Raw genomic sequence first — 20334 nt, 5'->3', positions numbered from 1 at the left:
TGTGCATAACGTGCAGGTTTGTTACATATGTATACTTGTGCCATGTTTATAAGTGAGTTTTCTAACTGGCTATCCAAAATAAACCCATCTTAAAAATAAACCAAGCCACCTGAAGAGTGATGTGTGGTGTTTTCCCTCTTTCTACATTCTATATTTTAATTTTCTATAATTTTTCCTTTTTAATAATGAGGGAAACCTTTTTTTTTTTTTTTTTTTTTTTTGAGATGGAGGTTCATTCTTGTCGCCCAGGCTGGAGCGCTCGGCTCCTTGCAACCTCTGCCTCCCAGATTCAAGTGACTCTACTGCCTCAGTCTCCCAAGTAGCTGGGATTACAGGTGCTCACCACCACACCCAGCTAATTTTTGCATTTTTAGTAGAGATGGTGCTTTACCATGTTGGCCAGGCTGGTCTAGAACTCCTGACCTCAGGTGATCCACCCAGCTCAGCCTCTCCAAATGCTGGGAATACAGATGTGAGCCACCATGCCCAGCTGAGGGAAAACTTTTTTTAAAAATTTCTAAATATAACTTTAAAACGTTCTTCAAAACCACTGCAGTGAAAAATATGTATTTGAAAATTGCTGATAATCCTTTAAATATTTGCTTCTTTAATCTCAGTAGCCAAAAATCTGATTTGCTGTACTTGAGTCACTATTTTTCAACTTAATTTTCTTATCACCTTATCTTATGTCAAAAGCCACACGTCAAATGTTCTAATGGAGAATATCCTTTTTCTGCAATAACTCCAAGCATTTTAAAACCCTTACTCAAAATTCATAATTATTTAACTAGTAGTTTTTGCCCAGTTTTTTTTCCAACTGTAACTAACTCCCCCTTACCATCAATTCAAGGACTGTGGCAATCAGACTAGATAGGTTCTACTAATGGATGTATAAAAAGACTCAAAACCAAAGAAATAATTCCCTGACTTCAACTCAAATTTTAGTAATTATTATTTTCCTTATTTCCTTATTATCTTGAAGATACAGGTTACATCCTTCCCTATACAAAATTTTTAATGCAAACTATACAATCAAAAAAGTCTGATCTCTAGGAGAACACTAATCATATGGTATTTTATAAAATGGAATATAATTTTTTCACAGGGAACAGTTTTAATATTTGCACTTTAAGATTTTTTTGTTTACATTAAGTTCTGGGATACATGTGCAGAATGTGCAGGCTTATTACATTGGTATACATGTGCCATGGTGGTTTGGTGTACCTATGGGAACAGTTTTTTTAAACAAGAACATTAATTTTTTTAATACAGAGTTAAGGCCTGAGGCTTATATTTCACATCTAAAAACTGTACTCTGAGTAGAAAGGTAGGGCTTAGCGTTCTCAGTGAAAAACAACAACCATCCCAGCAAATTTTCTACACGTTAATTTAAACACGATCTTTTTAGAGGAAAACAGTATTTATTGTATAAAAGAGTTATACTTATTATTCAAAGGCACAAACGAAAACTAAGACTTAAAGTTGACCATAATATTAACAAGTCATATCAACCTGGTACCAGCTAAATTTAATGAAGATAAGTTCCACTGAAATCCTAAGGAAAATACAATAATTCCGGCACCATTTAATAATTATAAACTTTCAAACAAGAGGGAAAGTATGAACATCATAATAAATGCCTCAATTTGGAGGCAAAGAAATGTAAGTTGTGTGCTGAAACCTGATGTGTCACAGAACATCAGTAGTCCCTTACTGTTATCACCATCTGGCAACCTTGATGAGGGATGCCATCTATTGACTGACTGAAATTAAATCACACAATGTGACTCTCTGTCTCTCATCACAACAGAGAGTAATAAAACATTTTAACTTCTTGGTGCGAATTATACAATCAAACCAGATAACCTTGACTGGGAAGGAGCCAGTTCAGAGAGGTCAATTTTCTATCACACTACATCAATAGCAAAGTCAGAGGAATCAATTTTCCATTTTGTAACACTACATCAAAATAGCAAATTCACAGTGCCTTCCAAAGGCCCCCCACTAAGAAAAATAACAGTCAAGAGGAACACAGTATTACTTCATTTACAATTTACTAGCTCTTCCAGTGTTTCAAAGGGATACAGGGTTTCAACGATCTAACATGAATGGGACACAAGGTGGACTTAGAACATAGCAAACACACATCTTGATTGAATCAGCCTATTGCGAGCACAAATCTTGATTGAATCAGCCTATTGCGAGCACAAATCTTGATTGAATCAGCCTATTGGTGTGGTTTTCGGTCTATATACATCTTGATTGAATCAACCTACTGGTGTAGTTTTTTGATCTATCAGTAAGTAGTGTCGTCAGTTCTCCAACCAGGCAATTTCTAATTCACGGGGGGAACCTAAATGTCCTAAAATTAGACAAAAACAGTTAATGTACTTGTTACCCAAATTTCAACATCCGTATTTGCTTACATACATTCTAATCTATTCCTGCTAATGAAGGCCTTCCTATGTGCTCCTAGTCAGTGGCTCAAGTAAAATGCAAAGTGTGCCCTAGGGATCAATTCAGTCAACAACAGTTCTCACAGTATTTTACCACTCAAATACTAATGCCGTTGAAACACACGTCTTCCCAAAATCTGGTTCCTTACTAGACCAGATGAGTTTACGGCTTGAACGATAGCCCACCAAAAATATCTTTTTACCAAGAAAGCCGCACTCTCAACGTCTGATGGACTGTGGTAAATGAAAACTATGAAAAGGACTAGAGAAAATGTCAATATTGGTGATGAGCAGAGTGCACCTGCCAGGGAACCTCACAAGTAAGGTCATTATTGGGATTCTTTGCTTCTCCTCTCTCTAGGCTGAAACATGTTAGAAAAGGGACCACTTATGATCTCCAGGCTGACATGTGTATGTAAATATATAAACCCACACGGGGACTCTTCTGTTGCATAAAAACAGAGAGCATGCATAGATAAGCTGTAGCTAAGTCATTACTTTCTGACCGTGCCCTGTGTATAGAGACCTAACCTGCCTACACAGGGCTTACATAGCACCAGCTAGATTTAAATATACTACTAGACAAGACGTTCTTGGCAAACTTACTCCATGTATCATATACACAGGCTAGAATAAATATCAACACTAACAGAGCTGAGGACCAAAATGAACGCACCTTAAAGGTAGAGAGGAATAGGCCCGCAGATACATTGGGTTACACTATCTCATACTGGTTATTTGTTATGGCACGAGAGAGGCAGTAGGCGAGAAAGATTCCAATCAGCTAGAAATAAAATAGGAACAAAATTAAATACATACACAAAACAGCTTGAAGACCTCAAACTATATTACCCTCTCACTTGTAATTCGCCTATAAATTTTCTTCCTTGAGTTTTTCTAGAGTTATGTTTAATACTCTGCAGCATCTAGATCACATTCAAAGAATGTAAGTGAAGTTTTATTGCCATTATGACCCAGAATTTCACAACTCTCACCAAAGGAAAATCCAGCAAACTGTCACTCAAGGAAGATTCAGTCACAAGTTTTGGAGAAACTTTTCTTACTCTCATTTCCCAGAAAAAGCAAAGACATGGTTTTCAGTAAGTATCTTAACAAGTGAAATCTCCATCAACGAGGGCAGAGATTTTCCTGGAAAGATCCAGAGCAGTGCTACAGTAATGAAAACGTTCTAGAATCCCTGTACTGTCTGATATAGTAGGCAGCAGCCACATGGTTACTAAGTATTTCAAATCTCCAGGAAACTGAGGTTTTAATTTTATTTAATAACTTATAACAACTCAAAGGTGGCTAGTGGCTACTGCATTAGCATAGATTTAGATATAGCTTTGCTTGCTACTTTAAAAATATATCAAGACTAAACTTGAATTAGTCTTATTTCTAGTGTTTAATCTAAAAAAGAAAATAGTTCAGAGCCATAAAACAAACTTCATGCTACAGTGAGAAACACAACTTGAGAAACATAATTTCATCTACAACGTGGAATCAACCCAAAAAAACTGGTGCATAATGAATATGGGGGTAGCATCATCTAAATTGTAATAGGTTGGAACTTGTATGCAACTCATCAGGCAGTTGCAGCCCAGGAAAGATCCTAATAACATTTTAGAATCTTGACTGACCGCAGAGAGAACCAAGGTTCCTATCTAATGTTTTGTTTCATGAACTATGATACTGGAAAGTTGCCATAACTAAGAGGGCACTGAGTCTTTCCACAGTTAACTGCTTTCAAAAGATACGTACTGCTGCAAGTTAATTCTAAATCTTACTTTTTTTCTTCTTTGTTTTTTTTTTTTTATTATACTTTAAGTTCTGGGATACATGTGCAGAACGTGCAGGTTTGTTACATAGGTATACACGTGCCATGGTGGTTTGCTGCACCCATCAACTCGTCATCTACATCAGGTATTTCTCCTAAAGTATTTTTATACTGTGACCAGTAACTGAGAGTTTTGTGAAAATGCGACTTCCCTAAAAATGTCCTCACTATCCAGGCCCCTGAAGCAAAAACTTTAAGCCTTAAAAGTGAAAATCTTGCTGCATGCAGTAGCTCATGCTTGTAATCCCAGCACTTTGGGAGGCTGAGGTGGGTGGATCACTAGAGGTCAGGTGTTCGAGATCAGCCTGGCCGACATGGTGAAACCCCATCTCTACTAAAAATACAAAAAAATTAGCCAGGCGTGGTGGCACACACCTGTAATTCTAGCTACTCAGGAGGCTAATGTGGGAGGATTGCTTGAACCCAAGAAGTAGAGGTTGCAGGGAGCTGAGATGGCACCACTGCATTCCAGACTGGGCAACAGCGCAAGACTCCAACTCAAAAAAAAAAAAAAAAAGTGAAAATCTTCTAGCTTACACCTACAAGAGGGATGAAATATTTCCTAAGGGATGAAATATTTCCTAAGTAACTACAAAGACTTACTTGGAAGCAAGCAACTCCAAAGGAAATTCCTGCAACGACTCCCATTTCTGACTCTATAATGGTCATTACCTTTATAAAACAACCCTAATGGGAGGAAAAAAACAAAGATTAAATACAGTACAAGCAGCCTGTGCTTTTCTTTATGGTAATAAATACTTTGATCATATACCTCTGCAGGAAGATATATTTAGGGTAATAAATACTTTGATGATATACCTCTGCAGAAAGATGTATGTATCAGAGCCTTTGATTTTCATTTTATTGAAATCTACTCTCTTCCATATGTTCTCAACAGAACAAATAATTATTCCCAACTATTTCCACCTTTTGGATTATATATTTAAAAGTGTTACTTCACTTGAACCCAGGAGTTCAAGGCTCCAGTGAACTATGATCACACCACTGCACTTCAGACTGGGTAACAGAGAGAAACACTGTCTTTAGAAAAAGTACTAAATAATAAATAAACAAAAAAGTGTTACTTGCTAGCTGTCTGAACTCAAGTCTTACCTGCCTTATTTCAGCTTATATTTAAAAGTTAAAAACTGGCCGGGCGCAGTGGTTCACACCTGTAATCCCAGCACTTTGGGAGGCCAAGTCGGGCAGATCACGAGGTCAGGAGATGGAGACCACCTTGGCTAACACAGTGAAACCCTGTCTCTACTAAAAAATACAAAAAATTAGCCAGGCGTGGTGGTGGGCGCCTGTAGTCCCAGCTACTCAGGAGGCTGAGGCAGGAGAACGGGGTGAACCCGGGAGGCAGAGCTTGCAGTCAGCCAAGATCGCGCCACTGCACTCCAGCCTGGGTGACAGAGCGAGACTCCGTCTCAAAAAAAAAATTAAAAACTGGGTAAATTTTGCATTCAGTTAAGTCCTCAAATATTGTCAAATAGAAAGTTTTAAAAGGCACCTTACTTCATTGTTTACTTTGTCTGCATCTCTCTGTGGAGTACAATCTTCACGTTTACAGCAACTCTTAGGAAATCCTTTTTCTGAGTAATAATTAGTATCTGTCCAATCTCTATAATCGGTGACACCACAACAATGTAACTGAAAAACCCAACAAAAGCATTTACAGTTCGTATTACAACTTTGTAGTCAAACATTTAACCTAATATCCTCTATTGCAATTTGTGCTCAAAACATTTACTAATCTCAACGATCTCTCTTCTGCATTGATTCAAGAGATGAGCACTGGGTCCTTGATTAGCACCATGCATGACAGTTCTGTATTGGCTTTACTTTCCTGCTATAGTTGGTACTAACAGTAGCCGGACTATGATGTAAGCAGGGACGGAAGAGAACAGGTGCACATGTGAGGAAAATGAAACACGTCACACTTCTTTCCCCTACAAGTGGATAGCATCTAGGAGCCAGATTCTACTCTTTTCTCTGAGGCAGCAGGGAATGTGTTCCCCTCCAGGTGGTGGTTACCACTTACCGTACTTTGGATCTTGTCTACTGCATGGCTTCTATAATCTCCTGTAGAGTTATACTGCTTCAAAGCCTTCTCATAATTATTCTTAAAGCTGTTCTTAATCTATAGCAAAGAAACACAATGTCAGTAAGAAAATCCTCTAGAAAGTTCCTTTGGTTTCAGGTCAAGTAAGTTCTTGAATCTGACCAATGGTCATATCTTTGACAGCAGCAACATGTATGCTAATTAACTTCCATGGTACAATCCTGTCCTCTAAGGGATATAGGTTAGCTGAGGGGACTACTAAGCAAAACATTAAAATATATGATGAGAACTACTACAAGTTCAAAGTGCTGTGGGAATATGTATTTATCTGAGTGGCCATGCAGTACTGCTATATTCTGCACCCTGCTAATCTTTTTCCACTTTAAACTGAGTACAAATTCGATGCCTATGGAATTTGTAAGCTACAAAACCTCACTTTGGGAGACTGTGCTACCACTTTATAAGAACTCTCATTGATGAGCCTTTGCTACTCACCGAATGATATTTGAACTACCCCAAGTTTACCTGATTTCTAATTCAACATTAAACTTTTTTTTTTTTTTTTTTGAGATGGAGTCTCACTCTGTCGCCCAGGCTGGTGTGCAGTGGCGCGATCTCAGCTCACTGCAAGCTCTGCCTCCTGGGTTCATGCCATTCTCCTGCCTCAGCCTCCCGAGTAGCTGGGACTACAGGCACCCACTACCATGCCCGGCTAATTTTTTTTTGTGTGTGTGTGTGTATGTGTATTTTTAGTAGAGACAGGGTTTCACCATGTTAGCCAGCATGGTCTCGATCTCCTGACCTCGTGATCCGCCCGCCTTAGCCTCCCAAAGTGCTGGGATTACAGGCATGAGCCACCACGCCTGGCCCAATATTAAACTTTTGATGATCTGCATTAAGTATATCTAATCTTTTCAAAATGCAAGGCATAAGAAGGTTATCAATTTTGTGCTTTGAATATTTTCCTATCAGTAAAGTTATAAATTGTACTATCTCTGTTTTAATAGGTACTTACACACAGAAAAATGACAGGAAATACAAGTAATTTTCTTCTGGTGACTATCAGTCTTTACAATTTTCTAAATTTTCTTTTAAATTAGAAGTGAACCAGAATGTTTACAAGAAGGCCATTACTGTCAGCTACAGGTTTAAATACAGAGGTCTGACTCTTCTACTTAAATAAATCCATTTTTATCTCTTAGAGGATAAATTTAACATGCTAAGCTTCCCTAATTCAGGCTTACCTCATGTCTGAAAACAAATCCTACGATGGCAGCGACCAGTTCGACCAAAAAAATGAGAGTCAGAAACATTGCATACTGCAGGATAAGAAAGAAAGTCCAAGTCAGCATAAATAAGATATAGCACAGCTGCAAAGGGAGTCAAAGAAAAAAATAATAGTCGTCTTTTCAATTAGTTCATCATGTTTTCATTGAAAAGGGCAGGGAAAATAACAACATGTCTATTTTGAAAGTGGAAACTGGCAGCTTGTTACTTAACAAGTTTTCACAAGGAACAGGAAAAATTATAAAGGGCCATGGCCAGTTCCAAGAAAGGAATCCTATAACATACAAAACTTTTCTAAAACCAAGAATCAATTCTAATGAAAACAAGGACTCACCAGTTTTAGCATCCATGCAGAAGCTCGGCAGGTAGCAAAACAACCAAAGGTGCCCAAAAGAATAATGACGGTACCAGTACCAATGAGCACGAAGGGGACATTGGTGGCCTTCTCATTTAAAAGAGAAAAGTAATTCTCCAGGCTCACCTTGCCCCAAATGCCAACTGCAAGAAGGATAACGCCAGTGATCTATGTGGGAATTCAGAGAATACAAACAGTTACGCACTGTGTACAGCAGCATCTTCAAAACACAAAGCATGAGGTATTTGAAGCACAATAGGTGTGATATGCTGGGATATGGCAGACAAGGGGGAAGAGTAGAAGGGGTTAGGAGCAGATCTGCACACAAGAGTAGGCCGTGGACAAGGTTTCTTATCAAAATTCTTAAAATTCATCTTTTTGTGTGTAAACACTAGCCCATGGCATATTTTACCCTAGGGATCAAAACTTCCTTAATTGTCTTACTCCAACCTTAGGAAGAAAACCTTGAAGGTGAAAAAAAAAAAGTGATTTTATGAATTCCAGAAACTTCCCCAGTCCTCTCCAGTTAGGGATGAGCACAGGGTACAAAGGAATGGTACACAAAAGCAAGCCCAAGGATAGACTGGCGGGAGTGGAGGCATACCCATACTTACCTGCGAAACACTCCTCTCTTATGAAGCAGTGAAAAGAAAGACACTATTATGCAAGTGAGCCCTCAATGGGGCCGGGCAAGTCTTGCTTGCCTCTGCAAATGTCCAGGGTCACTGTCTGCGTGCTCTGGAGGCTTAACGCCCACCTCGCCTCCCGTATCGAACTCGAACGCTGGTACGTCTGGGTCCCAGCTCAGCCTGTCGGCTGCCTTCGTCCCGCACTCCGACCCCAGCGCCGGCGAGATGCCTGAGCTCTTTGCTCGAGGCCCAGTCACTGGTCGCCGGCGTCAGGGTCCCAGGCGCGATGGCCGCCCAAACCCCACCCGATCCCCGACCTGAGCTCCCGCCGCTCAGGGTCACACCCCCCCCCCCCCACCTAAAAGCCCGGGATCCCCTGCCAGCCCCAGGCGCCTTCGTCTCTCACCCAGAAAATAAAAGTGTAGATTAGTAGGACGCTCTTGAAACAAGTAATGACTGGTTTAGTCTGCAGTCTCCGAGATGGGGACGCCATGACTAGCCCGAGACCCTGCACCACCGCACCGAGCGATCGGAACACAGAGAGCGAGACGCGGAGTCCCCGAGTCTCCCCGGAAACTGCCGAAAACTTACGAGCGTCCACAACTGAGAAGGGCCGGAAACACTGTACAATTTTCTAGAGGGTAAAGTACGCGAGGCTGTCCGGAAAGTGGCAACAATTTCCAAGCGCCCCCTGCCGAAGGTTACCGAAAACTATATACAAAGGTTCTAGTGTCGGAAATTTCATAGGTCTTCTAGTGGAGCTTTCTTCATTTTTTTTTTCTATCCTAAGGAATCTTTCCCGCCCCCCCACCCCTCCCCTCTCCTTATAACTTCACCATATTGTTTATATCACCAGCAGAGCCCGCAGCGCTCTGAGATTGGGCCTCCCTGGCCCCTGGTGCCCTAGAGAGAAGGAAAAGAATGAAGAGGTTAAAAGTGACCTAGGAAAATACATGGGAAAATACCCACAAGAAATATATTTGCAAAAAGAAAGCGGATTACAAAGCAATACATACAGTCACGTGTGCTTAGACAAAAACTGAAAGGAACAGTGAAATTTACCTCTGGTGGAATTAGGCTGATTTTTTTCTCACTTGTGTGCTTTTCGGTTTGTGAACATTGTTTTATGGGGTAGGAAGGGGAAATATGAATGAATTGAGGAAAATAATTACCACTTGTTGAAAGAATTTCTAAGCTAGGTATTAAAGATAATAATGACTTTTAGAATTTCCCTGTAGGACTCTGCAAAACCCCAGTATTCCTCTCCTCTTTTATCCCCTAAGTAACTGGAAAGTTGAGGGGAAGTATTTTTACATAATAGTGAAATGTAAGTTCAGCTATTCGCTGCAAACTTTTAAAAAGAGAGTGCTATGGAAATTTCATCCCTGGTGAGTGTGACCTCCTCTTAAATGTTAAAACAGAAAGGCACTGTATATTCCAGCCACCTGTTTTTTCCCAGCAAAACCCAGCTGATTACAGAGAGGTTAAAACCTAATGTTATGTATTGTGAACATATCGGTCTATGTTGTTACAGCACAGGAGGTGTGTTAAGGTCTGATATCTCAACAAAAACGTCAGCTCTTTGAGGGCAAAGACTGAGTGTTAAGTGAGTATGTGTTATCTCTAGAGGAATGGGGTTAGAAGGCTGTATCAGTTCCCTATGCAATCCAACCCTTCATCACTGACACAAGCTTAATATCACAAGTGGCTATTTACTTTATTGCTATTGCAAAAAGACCTGTATTTGTGAAGGAGAGATGAATACTCAGACTTTTCTGCTTGAAACGTTGCTCTAAACATACATCTCAGGACCAGAACACAGGAAAGTTCCATTGACTTGGTCACACAGAGTTTCCCTGTGCTTCGAATATTGACCTAGGACCAGATCCTATAACATCTTGCCAGACGTCTGAGGTGCAAGGCAGCAACTATTGGAAAATTAATTATTGCACTGCCAGGCTTTATACTAAAATTTTTTACTAAAATTTGAAAGGCCTAATACATCTGGATAAATGATACATCTACATACACCTTCAAACACTTTGAGGTAAAGTCGTTAGGAAATAGCAGATATTCAACATGGTGGAGGGGGGTGTCTAAGTACATGCAAAGATTTCTCCCTAGGCTAAAAGACCCCAACTGAGGGGTTCTTATACTAAAAACAAGGATCAAAGGAAGTCTTGATAACTTCTTGTCATCTTAAAGAGAAGTTTCTCTGAAATTTAGATTTGTACTATGTACTGGAAGGGATTTACAATGTGAGCCCAAGAGCAAAGAAATATATCTGTAGCTGAAGAAAAAACAAAATAGCAAAGCAAAAGCCACATCTTATTTCCAAGAATGTGTTGACTTTCCTCCTCTCCCTTCCTCTACCACTCACAACGCTGCTTTGTTTGAATAACACTCGGTGCCAAATTAAACCAAATGCTGACCTGGAAATTCATATTCCTATGGCCACAACACCTTGCACCATTGCCTCCTACTCTGCTACACCCACTTCCATCTCCCCACGCCCACCATGCCACCAAACCCAGAAATTCAATTTAGTTCAAACCTAGGCCTGGGTCTGGGTACAAACCCAGACCAAAGGGGGCATTTAATCCCATTTAAGGCAATTTAAGAAGTATTTCCCTAGGCCATTCGACAAATGTATTCTTTAAAGTATTAATAGTGACTGTGATAATGAGCATTGACTATATACCAACCACTAGCGCTAAGAGCTTGATACACGTTATCTCATATGCACACATCACAAAAACCCTATTATGAGGTTGATACACCTAGCACCTTCATTTTACAGATGAAGAAACAGATTGAAAGAGGCTAGGTAAGCTGCCTAGGACTAAACCTGGGCAGCTTCTGTGTCTTTCATCAGAAATGGGGCCCACTTTGTGATGAAACATAGCTGCTCTTGTACACACAGCTGCCTCCTCTCAGAGTAACCTGAGTAAAGACTGCTGTTGCACAGACATTTAACCACAAACAAGGGCTCCTCGGAACCTCTGAAGCTTAAGAACCTCAATGATTGCCGCAATTCTGCCTTGCACTTGGGGTTTTTTGGTTGAGTTTGGCTTTTGCCTTCACTCCAATAGCCCAGTCACCTAGGAAGTAACCCTACCAGCCCCAGAGTGATAAGGCAGAGAGTTCAGTACTTTTTCTTGTTCAACCTCTTAATTTCTCCCTCTTTCTGAGCACAGAAACACAATTTGATGCCAATCACGTAGGAAAAAAAGGAAAATACTTTAAGTATTGTTACTGCTTGTTTTACATTGAACATTTAGTACTCTCCCTTCCCAATTAACTTCCTGTAACCTTCAAGATTAGGTGTAAATGTTTTTCATTGCTAGACAACAGGCAAGCGAAATGACATAAACAAGGGCTCACTGTTAAGTCAGACCTCCCTTGTGCCACCTCCAACCTCCCTCCATCCCTACCAAGCCCCTCATCCCAATACAATCTCAACTGATTTCCTACTGCTTTTCCAATGTGAATTTTCTGCTCTGTACCAGGTAAGTACGATCAATCCCCCAATAAACAAGTCCTATTTCCTAGTCCCTGCCCACCCTCTACTTCACTCATACTTTCTGCTTCTACTGAATATCCAGCTGAATCCCAACTCAGTAAAAAGCCCCTCCTCCCTCACCTCTTTCTCTAACACCATAACTGTCTAAACTACACACTCACTCCCATTAACTCAGCGCTTTAGTCAATTACTGCAATATCTGCTTTGCATTTCTACTTACCTATTCTACATCCTACAGTCTAGATGTTCAGAAACTACTGAAGAGCTAGTGTGGCAGGGCCCCTATGTCCCCTTTTATACTGTCCTCAGTACCCTAGGACATAATGCCCTATTGATGAGTTCATTTTCTGCTCGGCCAATCCCTGTTGAGCTGATTGCTCACTGAGGTCATAACTGGTCTCTGGGAGTAACCACACAGTAATTACTCATGATTGATTGTTGAAATTAAATAAAAAATTAAATGTCTAAGCCATCCCAGTATCACACTATCATAAAACAGAAAAAATTAAATTAAGTATCTAGATAATGTCTTGGGACATTCCTACTGTCTCTCTTAGGAACCACTAAAAAAAAAAAAAAAAAAAAAGCTGTATCGCTGAGAGTACATCTTATCTCTTATTCACATAATAACTTTACCATTTTCATTTTCTAATCCATTTTCTAGCATCCCTTCAATTACCTTTGGCTAAGTGACTATCATAGAATTTAAAGGCACATCCTACTTGTTTTCTTAATGTCTCACATTTTGTATTACAGCCATCAGATATCTCATTATTTAAACAGCTAATTCATATGTACAGTTTTAAAAATCTGTTGCGTTAATGGAATATCCCTTTATTTCTATTGTCTCTTGTGTATTCCCATTCTCCTTCGCTGAAATTCTATTCTTTGTCTATTTTTATTCCTTTTTTTCCCATCCACTCCTTTCAGATGCTCTGTGAAACCTTTCCTCGCTTTCCATCCCTGATCTTGCCTTCTTCAAAACAACTCATAATATACAGTTTGGGACACACAGACATGATAAATACTTTTAAATGGTATTAAAATTCACAATTCTATGTCCATTTTCTAAGACAGTTGTTTCTAGTCTAGCCTGGTTGAGCTTTCCTGAGATCTCAACTAGGGAAGTCAGTTTCCATATCTAATATTTCGTAAAACAATACCTTATTTACTGCTGAGGGGCTTCATATTAAAAGTCTTAAAGTTGAAAATGGTACTGAACTTTAAGAAACTTAAGAAATTGACTATGCCTGGATGCTGTCAGTCTCCTTATCTACCTTTGTCTTATCTTCCCAACCAAACCACAGGGAGAGGTGTTTTATTTCACTTTATAGCCTTGCAGTGTCTAACATTGTGTTTTACACACTGAGAACATACTGCAGAAACATTGGAGTTATTATAATTAACCTCACTTGTTTTGGGTGAGCTCTTTATGTTATTAACCCAATGCTTCACAAGAATGCTGTCCCTCTCCTCTGACATATCCCCTTACTTTGATCTCCCTATGATTTCCATATTCTCCTGCTTCACTTTCTTCTTTAACCTCTTTCTGGAACCCCTCTGTCCCACTCCTTCCAGCTTTCAGTGGGATTGAGGCCTTACGCAGCATCTTCACCCTGGCATGTGCTAGGTTTTGTGTTGGACGGCTGGGGATATGAAGAAGACTAGGATAAGGTTCTTGCCCTCTAAGCACTCATGGTCTAGTAGGAGTCAGAGATAAGTAAAGAACAATGTCAGTAAGTGTGAAAAGTCCTAAAATGGAGATATGTACAAAGTGCTGTGAGAAGAAAGGAAGGCAAAGTTAACCAACTTGGGCTGGGATGGGCCGGGAGAAGCTTCTCAGCAGCAAGGGTGGGTAGAGTTCCAATAAGCCAAGAAAGGAGGGAAGGGACTATAGAGCAGAGTGAACACATCTGTGCAGAGGCTCCGGGGTGCGAAAGGAAGAACAAGAAGCTCAAGGAGGAGCAGGAGGTGGAGTGTGTCCAGAATTAGGAGGCATGGGATGTGCTTAATACTAGGCTAAGGACATAGGTGGGGTTTGCTTGTGAAGAGCATGGTATGCAATGCTAAGGAACTCAGACTGTACGCTATGCCAAGAGGGAGCCAGTAAAGGGGGGTTTAAGAAAGAAAAACTCTGGTAGAATGTATTACTTTACTTGTTCCCTCTCTCTCTCTCATATTCCTCTCTCTCTCTCTCTCTCTCTCACACACACACACACACACACACACACTCAAACACACAGACACACACATTTAATATATTCACTATTTTCTCACATATAAGTTTAAAATAACCTCCTATATCTGATTTTCTGGCCCTACCCTATTTATTCAACTTTGTTTTCTATCTCTCCCTGAAATCTCTTAGCAGTTGGCCCCTCCCTCCTCTGACCTAACAGTGAGCTCTTGTTGATGGCATTTCCTTTGCCTGAGACTAGACCAAGGCCCACCTCTTCTCAGATGCCCCCCTCCTCTGACCTCCTCCTAGCGTCCTTAAAGTCTGTAACGCAGCTTTAGGTAGTTTATTACCATAGGGAGTTGTATTGTTTTATAATTGATTGTGTCCCTCTTCTCTCCCCTACTAAACATAAACTCCGGGAGCTGGAGAGTAAGCTCCATAAGATCAAGAATCACACATTACTTGCTCACCACTGTATCTGCACTGCTTAGCTTATAGTAGATGACCAATAAAGATTCCGTAAACACACGCAATTGTAATTAAGAACATGCTTGTTTGATGTCTGTCTCCTCTGTTCCATGAGGGCAGGGATTTTTGTCTGTTTTGTTCACTGATGTTTCTCAAATACCTGGAACCATGTGTGGCACATAATAGATGCTCAACAAGTATTTGTTGAATTAATTATGAATTACAATGCCTGGGATTTTGTCTGTCTTGTTCACCACTACATCCACCACTCTTGACGTGGTAGATACTTGATAAATTTATGGGATGAATAAGGCCATGACGATCACGTCTTCTTTTTTTTTTTTTTCTTCTGAGATGGAGTCTCACTCCCTCACCCAGGCTGGAGTGCAGTGGCGTGATCTCAGCTCACTGCAACCTCTGCCTCCCGGGTTCAAGCAATTCTCCTGCCTCAGCCTCCTGAGTAGCTAGGATTACAGGCACCACCCCGCCCGGCTAATTTTTTTTTTGTATTTAGTAGAGACAGGGTTTCACCATGTTGGCCAGGCTAATCTTGAACTCCTGACCTCGTGATCTGCCCTCTTCAGCCTCCCAAAGTGCTGGGATTACAGGCGTGAGCCGCTGCGCCCAACCACATCTTCTTTACATAGGTATTACTTTGTTAAGCACATGGTAGATACTCAATACATATTTGTCACAGGTGGATTGGAAATGAAGCAGGCTCAGGCTTGCTTTTGAACTTTGTATTCTCATAAGTACAATTCTTCCCCTTATGACTGAGAAGGGGTTACCAGTTTGCTTGCATACACAGGAGAAACACCCTTTCTACAACAGCTTAAAATTCTTCCTTCTCTAACCACTGATTTTCCAAGAGATGGAAATGTCAACTGTGAGGGGAGGGAGATTGTAAGTAGCTGGTCTGTGCTATGGCAGAACAGTCTCATTATCAGATACTAAAATGAAAAAATCTTGCTGAGTGAAATGTAACCCTCCATCAGAGACCACTGGGATGCAGCTAGATTTGCTCAAACAGCCTCCCACTAAAGCCTCTCCAGCCATGCTTTCCTTCCATTCTTAGTAAGGGAAATCAGTCTTGATTCTTCAGGCAAGAAGTACATGTTTTTTTTTTTTTTTTTTTTAAACAATATAATCTTAACAGAAACTCAAGTCCAGAGAAGTTAGGTCACTGGCATGAGGGTTTCAAAGTGTATCTGACCTGATACCATATAGATTGCAAGATAATTCAGAGTTGGGAGCCTAAGGAATTATAGGAGAAATCTTAGGGAATGTCAAAATCAGCTACAGTCTTCCCTTCTCTTTGGTGTTTGTGAGTGTTTGTGAAATTCCTTTTCATTCAATTCTTATGTCATGCTGAGTCATAAAAAGAAGTGTTCTTCAGTGCAACACATCTCTGGAGGCCGCTTAAGCCAGCCTCTGTGTTAGTCATCACTATACTCACAGGCTTGGAGCCAGTGCCATTCACACTTCCCCCTCTTCTGCAGCAGACGGACTGAGTTTCTCTAATCCCTGTGTTCCTTCTCCCCCATCTTTCTAAAACCCTTCTCTGAGAGAGGAATAACTATAGCTTCGGGGATAATATAGCTTTAAGGAAACTTTTGGCAGATGCGGACGTCGTAACATCTGGGCAGTGTTAACAGAATCCCGGAGGTTGGGACAGACCAGGAGCCACTCGTTCTAGGAATGTTGAAGTAGAAGGTTTTTTCCAATTGATGAGAGGAGCAGAGAGGAAGGAGAAAGAGGAGAGAGAGAAAGGGCACAAAATACCATAAAACAGGTAAGATCTGCAACTAATCCCTCCACACTCCACTACCCCAATGCACAATTGTGAAGGGGATAAGGAGATCCAGGACTTGGGCAACATGGCTGGGGGTGGAGGTCGGGGGAGAAGTTATTTTATGAAGCTGGATCATATGCTGCTTTTCATTTATGCTGTGACCTGACTGCAAACACATGTTCCCAGCAACTTCTTGGCCCACAGCAGAGGGATAGGATGGTTGACTCTAGTGAGTCAAGTATTAAGCCTGAGATTGCGGAGAAGCTGGGCAGGTAAGAGGTCACAGGTTCAGAGTATTGGGTCTGAAAAAGGAATGCCTCTGCTCCAGAACAAAGGAACTAGATGGAGGCTAGATGTGGGAGAGGGGTCAGTGATTAGTTATCTAACTGTTCGTTTTCCTGGATCTCTCTTTAATCTCCTCTTTCTCCTCCTTTTGTTGCCTCTTTCTGTGTTTATCCATCTCTTTCCTTCAGCTCTGTCAGATTTTCTCTCCTTCCATGCCACATCTTTCTACTTCCCTTGCCTCCTTTGTTTACTCTTTTTCTCCGTCCTGCCTCCCTGTCACTTTCTAGACAAAATCTGAAGGCAAGTAGCAATGAATTAGAAAAGAAATTTTTCCCTTTCTTGGGCTTTGCATGTCCCTTAGGAACTCTGGCCAGAATCTACCACCTTTTTGTTTCTCTATTTCTAGGACTGACTCCTCCCCTGAGCATGGCATTTCATTGAAAGCATGTGAGTGAATGGGTGCTTGCTGAAATGCCCAGTGGCCAATTTATACCAATGGGCAGCAAATTTTAATACTGTCATTTACAAAGTATTTGCCTACTGGGAACCACAAAACTCTCATCCCATTAGGGTGAGGACAGGGCAGGAAGTGAGAGGGCAATTGGAGCTTGTTCACCCTCTCCTCATGTACCTCAGCAGGTCCTCCTCTACCTCGCTGACTTCCTGCTGGCCCAGCAAGGTAAAACTAGAGGGTTAGGCTGGACTTGAAAGCCAGAAGCCACTACCAAACCACTAAGCCTTAAAACCCAAAGCTAAGAACAGAGCCAGAGTATAGTTACTGCCTGGGAGACTAAAGAAGGGAAACATTCAGTCCTGTCCAATACAAAATTGGTAATAATATTGTCTAATATATAAATTACTTCCCTATATGACAGGCAATAATCAATTCATGAGGTAGAGAGTATTATTATTCCGATTTTATAGATGAGGAAACCGAGGCTCAGAGAAGTTAAAAAATTTGTCCAAGACCCCATAGCTAATAGGTGACAGAATTGGATTCACATCCAGACCTGTGTAACATCGGTGTTCAAATTCTTAGACCACATATGCTAACGCTTTCCCAGATTAGTGGCTAGGAAATGTTAGTTGAATGAATGAAACCTAATGGTAGCCTTTAGGTCACCAGGTTCCCTACTGGTTCTATGTAACTTTATGTTGGCCTTTTCCTGGTCTCAGTACTTCAGTGTCCCTCTCTATAACTTGGATCATGGAGCATTTGCGTCTGATCCCACCAGGGTCAGTTGAAGATTGGTTGTTTTACGTCCTCCTCCTCCTGGGAGGAAAAGGGACCACAAATAACAAACAGAGTCTTGTTATTCTATAACATGAAAGATTCCTATGAGGGAGATAACATAAAAAGCATTCATTAATTATAAAATCTCTCTTCTTCCTCACAGATCCCATATTTCTGCTTCCCCACTTTTGGGAGTTAATTGATGGCTGACTTCTGAAAGTCACTTTCCTTTACCCTGGTACTTCAGGCCATACATACATCTTTTCTTGTCTCCATAATCCTCCCTTTCAAGGATGGCCAGTCAACTAACTCAAAGAGGAGCGCTCTCTCTGCTGTTCTTCCTAACTCCAGCAGTGACACCAACATGGTATGCAGGTAAGTTCTAGGAGCTGTTGTCTGTTATTTCCAGGAAGGATAAGTCCTAGACCAAGACTTGGAGAAGAAAGAGTTAGACTACAAAAAGAGACACTTATTTTCTATACAGAGAAGTATTAAAGGACAATAAAGATGGTTAAACATTGCAACAGACTACCAAGGGAGGCTTTTAAGGCAGTCTAACAAGAGCTATTTGAAATAGGCCACACTAGTACAAACATGAGAAGGTTGGACATCACCTTTGAGGCCATTGTCTCACCTGCTTGTGTACTTAACCTCCTGAAAATCATTTTCTAATATGAAATCCTTTATGAGTCAAATCGTTATTAATATTAATCCTTTTATGAGTCAAATACCCTTGTCAAGACCACAAAAATGGACTTAGACCACAAATCTCATTTGGGAAAAATAAGGGGGCAGGCAATCTATTCAAGGGAAACAAGAATCCATCAGACTTCTTCCCTCCCTCCCTGACCTTACTTATAAAATGAGATTTTTATAGCCCTTTTATGCCAAAGCTGTTAGTGGTAATACAGATCACATCCTTTTAATCAGGAATTTCCCAGTTTCTTTTCATTTGTTCTTTACTTCAGAAGGGATGGAGTTTTCTGGATTCCTGAACATTTCATTCTTCACCCAGAGAGCCAGAGAACAAACTCAGTGAGAAGAGGGAAAGGGGAGGGGGAAGGGATGAGGGCAGGATAATGAAGTGGCATACAGAGGTTTTATATGGGGCCCAGCTGGCATTCCAAGTGCTAAGAATATTCTGTGGCCTGCAGTGTCTGCCCTCACAGGGGCCAGTAGGGAGGAGAGGGGGAAGGAGACAGGCCCAACCAATGGGGTTAGGAAAATATCCAGAGATGAGTAAATAACAAACTGCTCCCATCACAGCCACAGTCATTGCAGCTAAAATTTTCCACATGCCCTTAGCTCCTGGTGGAGGCCTTTGGCAGTAGCTCTGTTTGTCTGGAACAGCTGCATCAAGTTTTCAAACAAATATGCAAACTTCTTCCCCTTTCTGGCTTAACCTGGCTTTGTAGGGGGTGAAGCACAAGGACTGACATTGAGATGAAAAAATTCAAGTCAAGCCCTTGGCAGAGCATATCCTGTTTGGGGTTAGAGGTGCCCCAAGTCTCCAGGAGATAAATATGCGACTGTCCTCCCCAACCTCCCCTAGCTTCAGTTCATTTACAGAGATCAAAATCCAGCCAAAGACCACAGGACTAAAGCAGTGGAGATTACATGGCTCGAAGCCCAATTCTGAACACCTGTATGAAACCTCATGGCATGCAAAGGTCTTTACCTTTCCCAAAACAGAAGTCTGAGCTGTTGGAGTCGTGAGCACAGAGCAGTTTTTTAAAAGTTAGATTCAGTTGAGGTTCTCAAAGGGCTATTTGAAAAGGTGGAACTCCTACTTCCACATGAATCACGAGTCACCACTCCTGAGGAGCTCAGATTGGTGAGGCCTCTGCCAGCCCTGCAATTCCACTCATTCTTCCCTCTTCTATCCTTAGGAGACCACATGATGAGAGACATTTCCCCTTACACTGCTAGCTCAGCTGTTGAGCTTGCCTTCATGCATTTGTTCATTCATTCCTTCAACAAATATTTATTGAGCACTCTTTATGCATCCAGGACTGTTTTGTTTACTTCTACAGCCTTGTCTTCAAATGGGCATAGCACAGAAAAGCAGCCAAATGTGGATTCAGGGCTAATCAGAAAAAGGGTCCAGGAATAATCAGCAGTGGTTGGGAAAAGTTAAGAATATAAATAAAGCAAAGAATGGGTTAAAAGTGTGTGCTGGCGTATCTGTGCAGCCCAGAAAGTCAGACTGTATTTGTCATCATAA

The 20334-nt window shown here is 41.0% G+C and overlaps 2 protein-coding genes across 4 annotated transcripts in view; one reads left to right on the top strand and one right to left on the bottom strand.

Annotated features, from left to right (window-relative positions):
* Nucleotides 1-1467: 1467 nt before the first annotated feature.
* On the bottom strand, nt 1468-9291 carry TSPAN6 (tetraspanin 6). Of its 3 annotated transcripts, none has more exons than XM_023202887.3 (8): nt 9221-9291; nt 7980-8168; nt 7603-7677; nt 6338-6436; nt 5812-5946; nt 4897-4980; nt 3133-3240; nt 1468-2362 (listed from the first exon to the last, which is right to left on the bottom strand). In XM_023202887.3, exons 2-7 carry the CDS (start codon nt 7989-7991, stop codon nt 3172-3174), a joined length of 474 nt encoding a protein of 157 aa, XP_023058655.1. In that variant the 5' UTR covers nt 7992-8168; nt 9221-9291; the 3' UTR covers nt 1468-2362; nt 3133-3171. The 3 variants fall into 3 exon arrangements, with proteins under 3 accessions (XP_023058655.1, XP_023058654.1, XP_023058656.1); XM_023202886.3 differs by having other exon boundaries at nt 9036-9284; XM_023202888.3 differs by lacking the exon at nt 9221-9291 and adding an exon at nt 8615-9143.
* A 6986-nt stretch (nt 9292-16277) lies between these two features.
* SRPX2 (sushi repeat containing protein X-linked 2) overlaps nt 16278-20334 on the top strand; it is a 32167-nt gene continuing 28110 nt past the window's right edge. The window contains exons 1-2 of the mRNA XM_023202871.2: nt 16278-16591; nt 18274-18485. Of these exons, the coding sequence (XP_023058639.1) occupies nt 18404-18485 (82 nt within the window). The 5' untranslated portion in view covers nt 16278-16591; nt 18274-18403. The remainder of the gene's footprint in view (nt 16592-18273; nt 18486-20334) is intronic.

This window comes from Piliocolobus tephrosceles, chromosome 12 (genome assembly GCF_002776525.5).
Source record: "Piliocolobus tephrosceles isolate RC106 chromosome 12, ASM277652v3, whole genome shotgun sequence".
NCBI classification, from domain to species: Eukaryota; Metazoa; Chordata; class Mammalia; order Primates; family Cercopithecidae; genus Piliocolobus; species Piliocolobus tephrosceles.
This window is presented reverse-complemented; position numbering and strand designations above follow the sequence as displayed.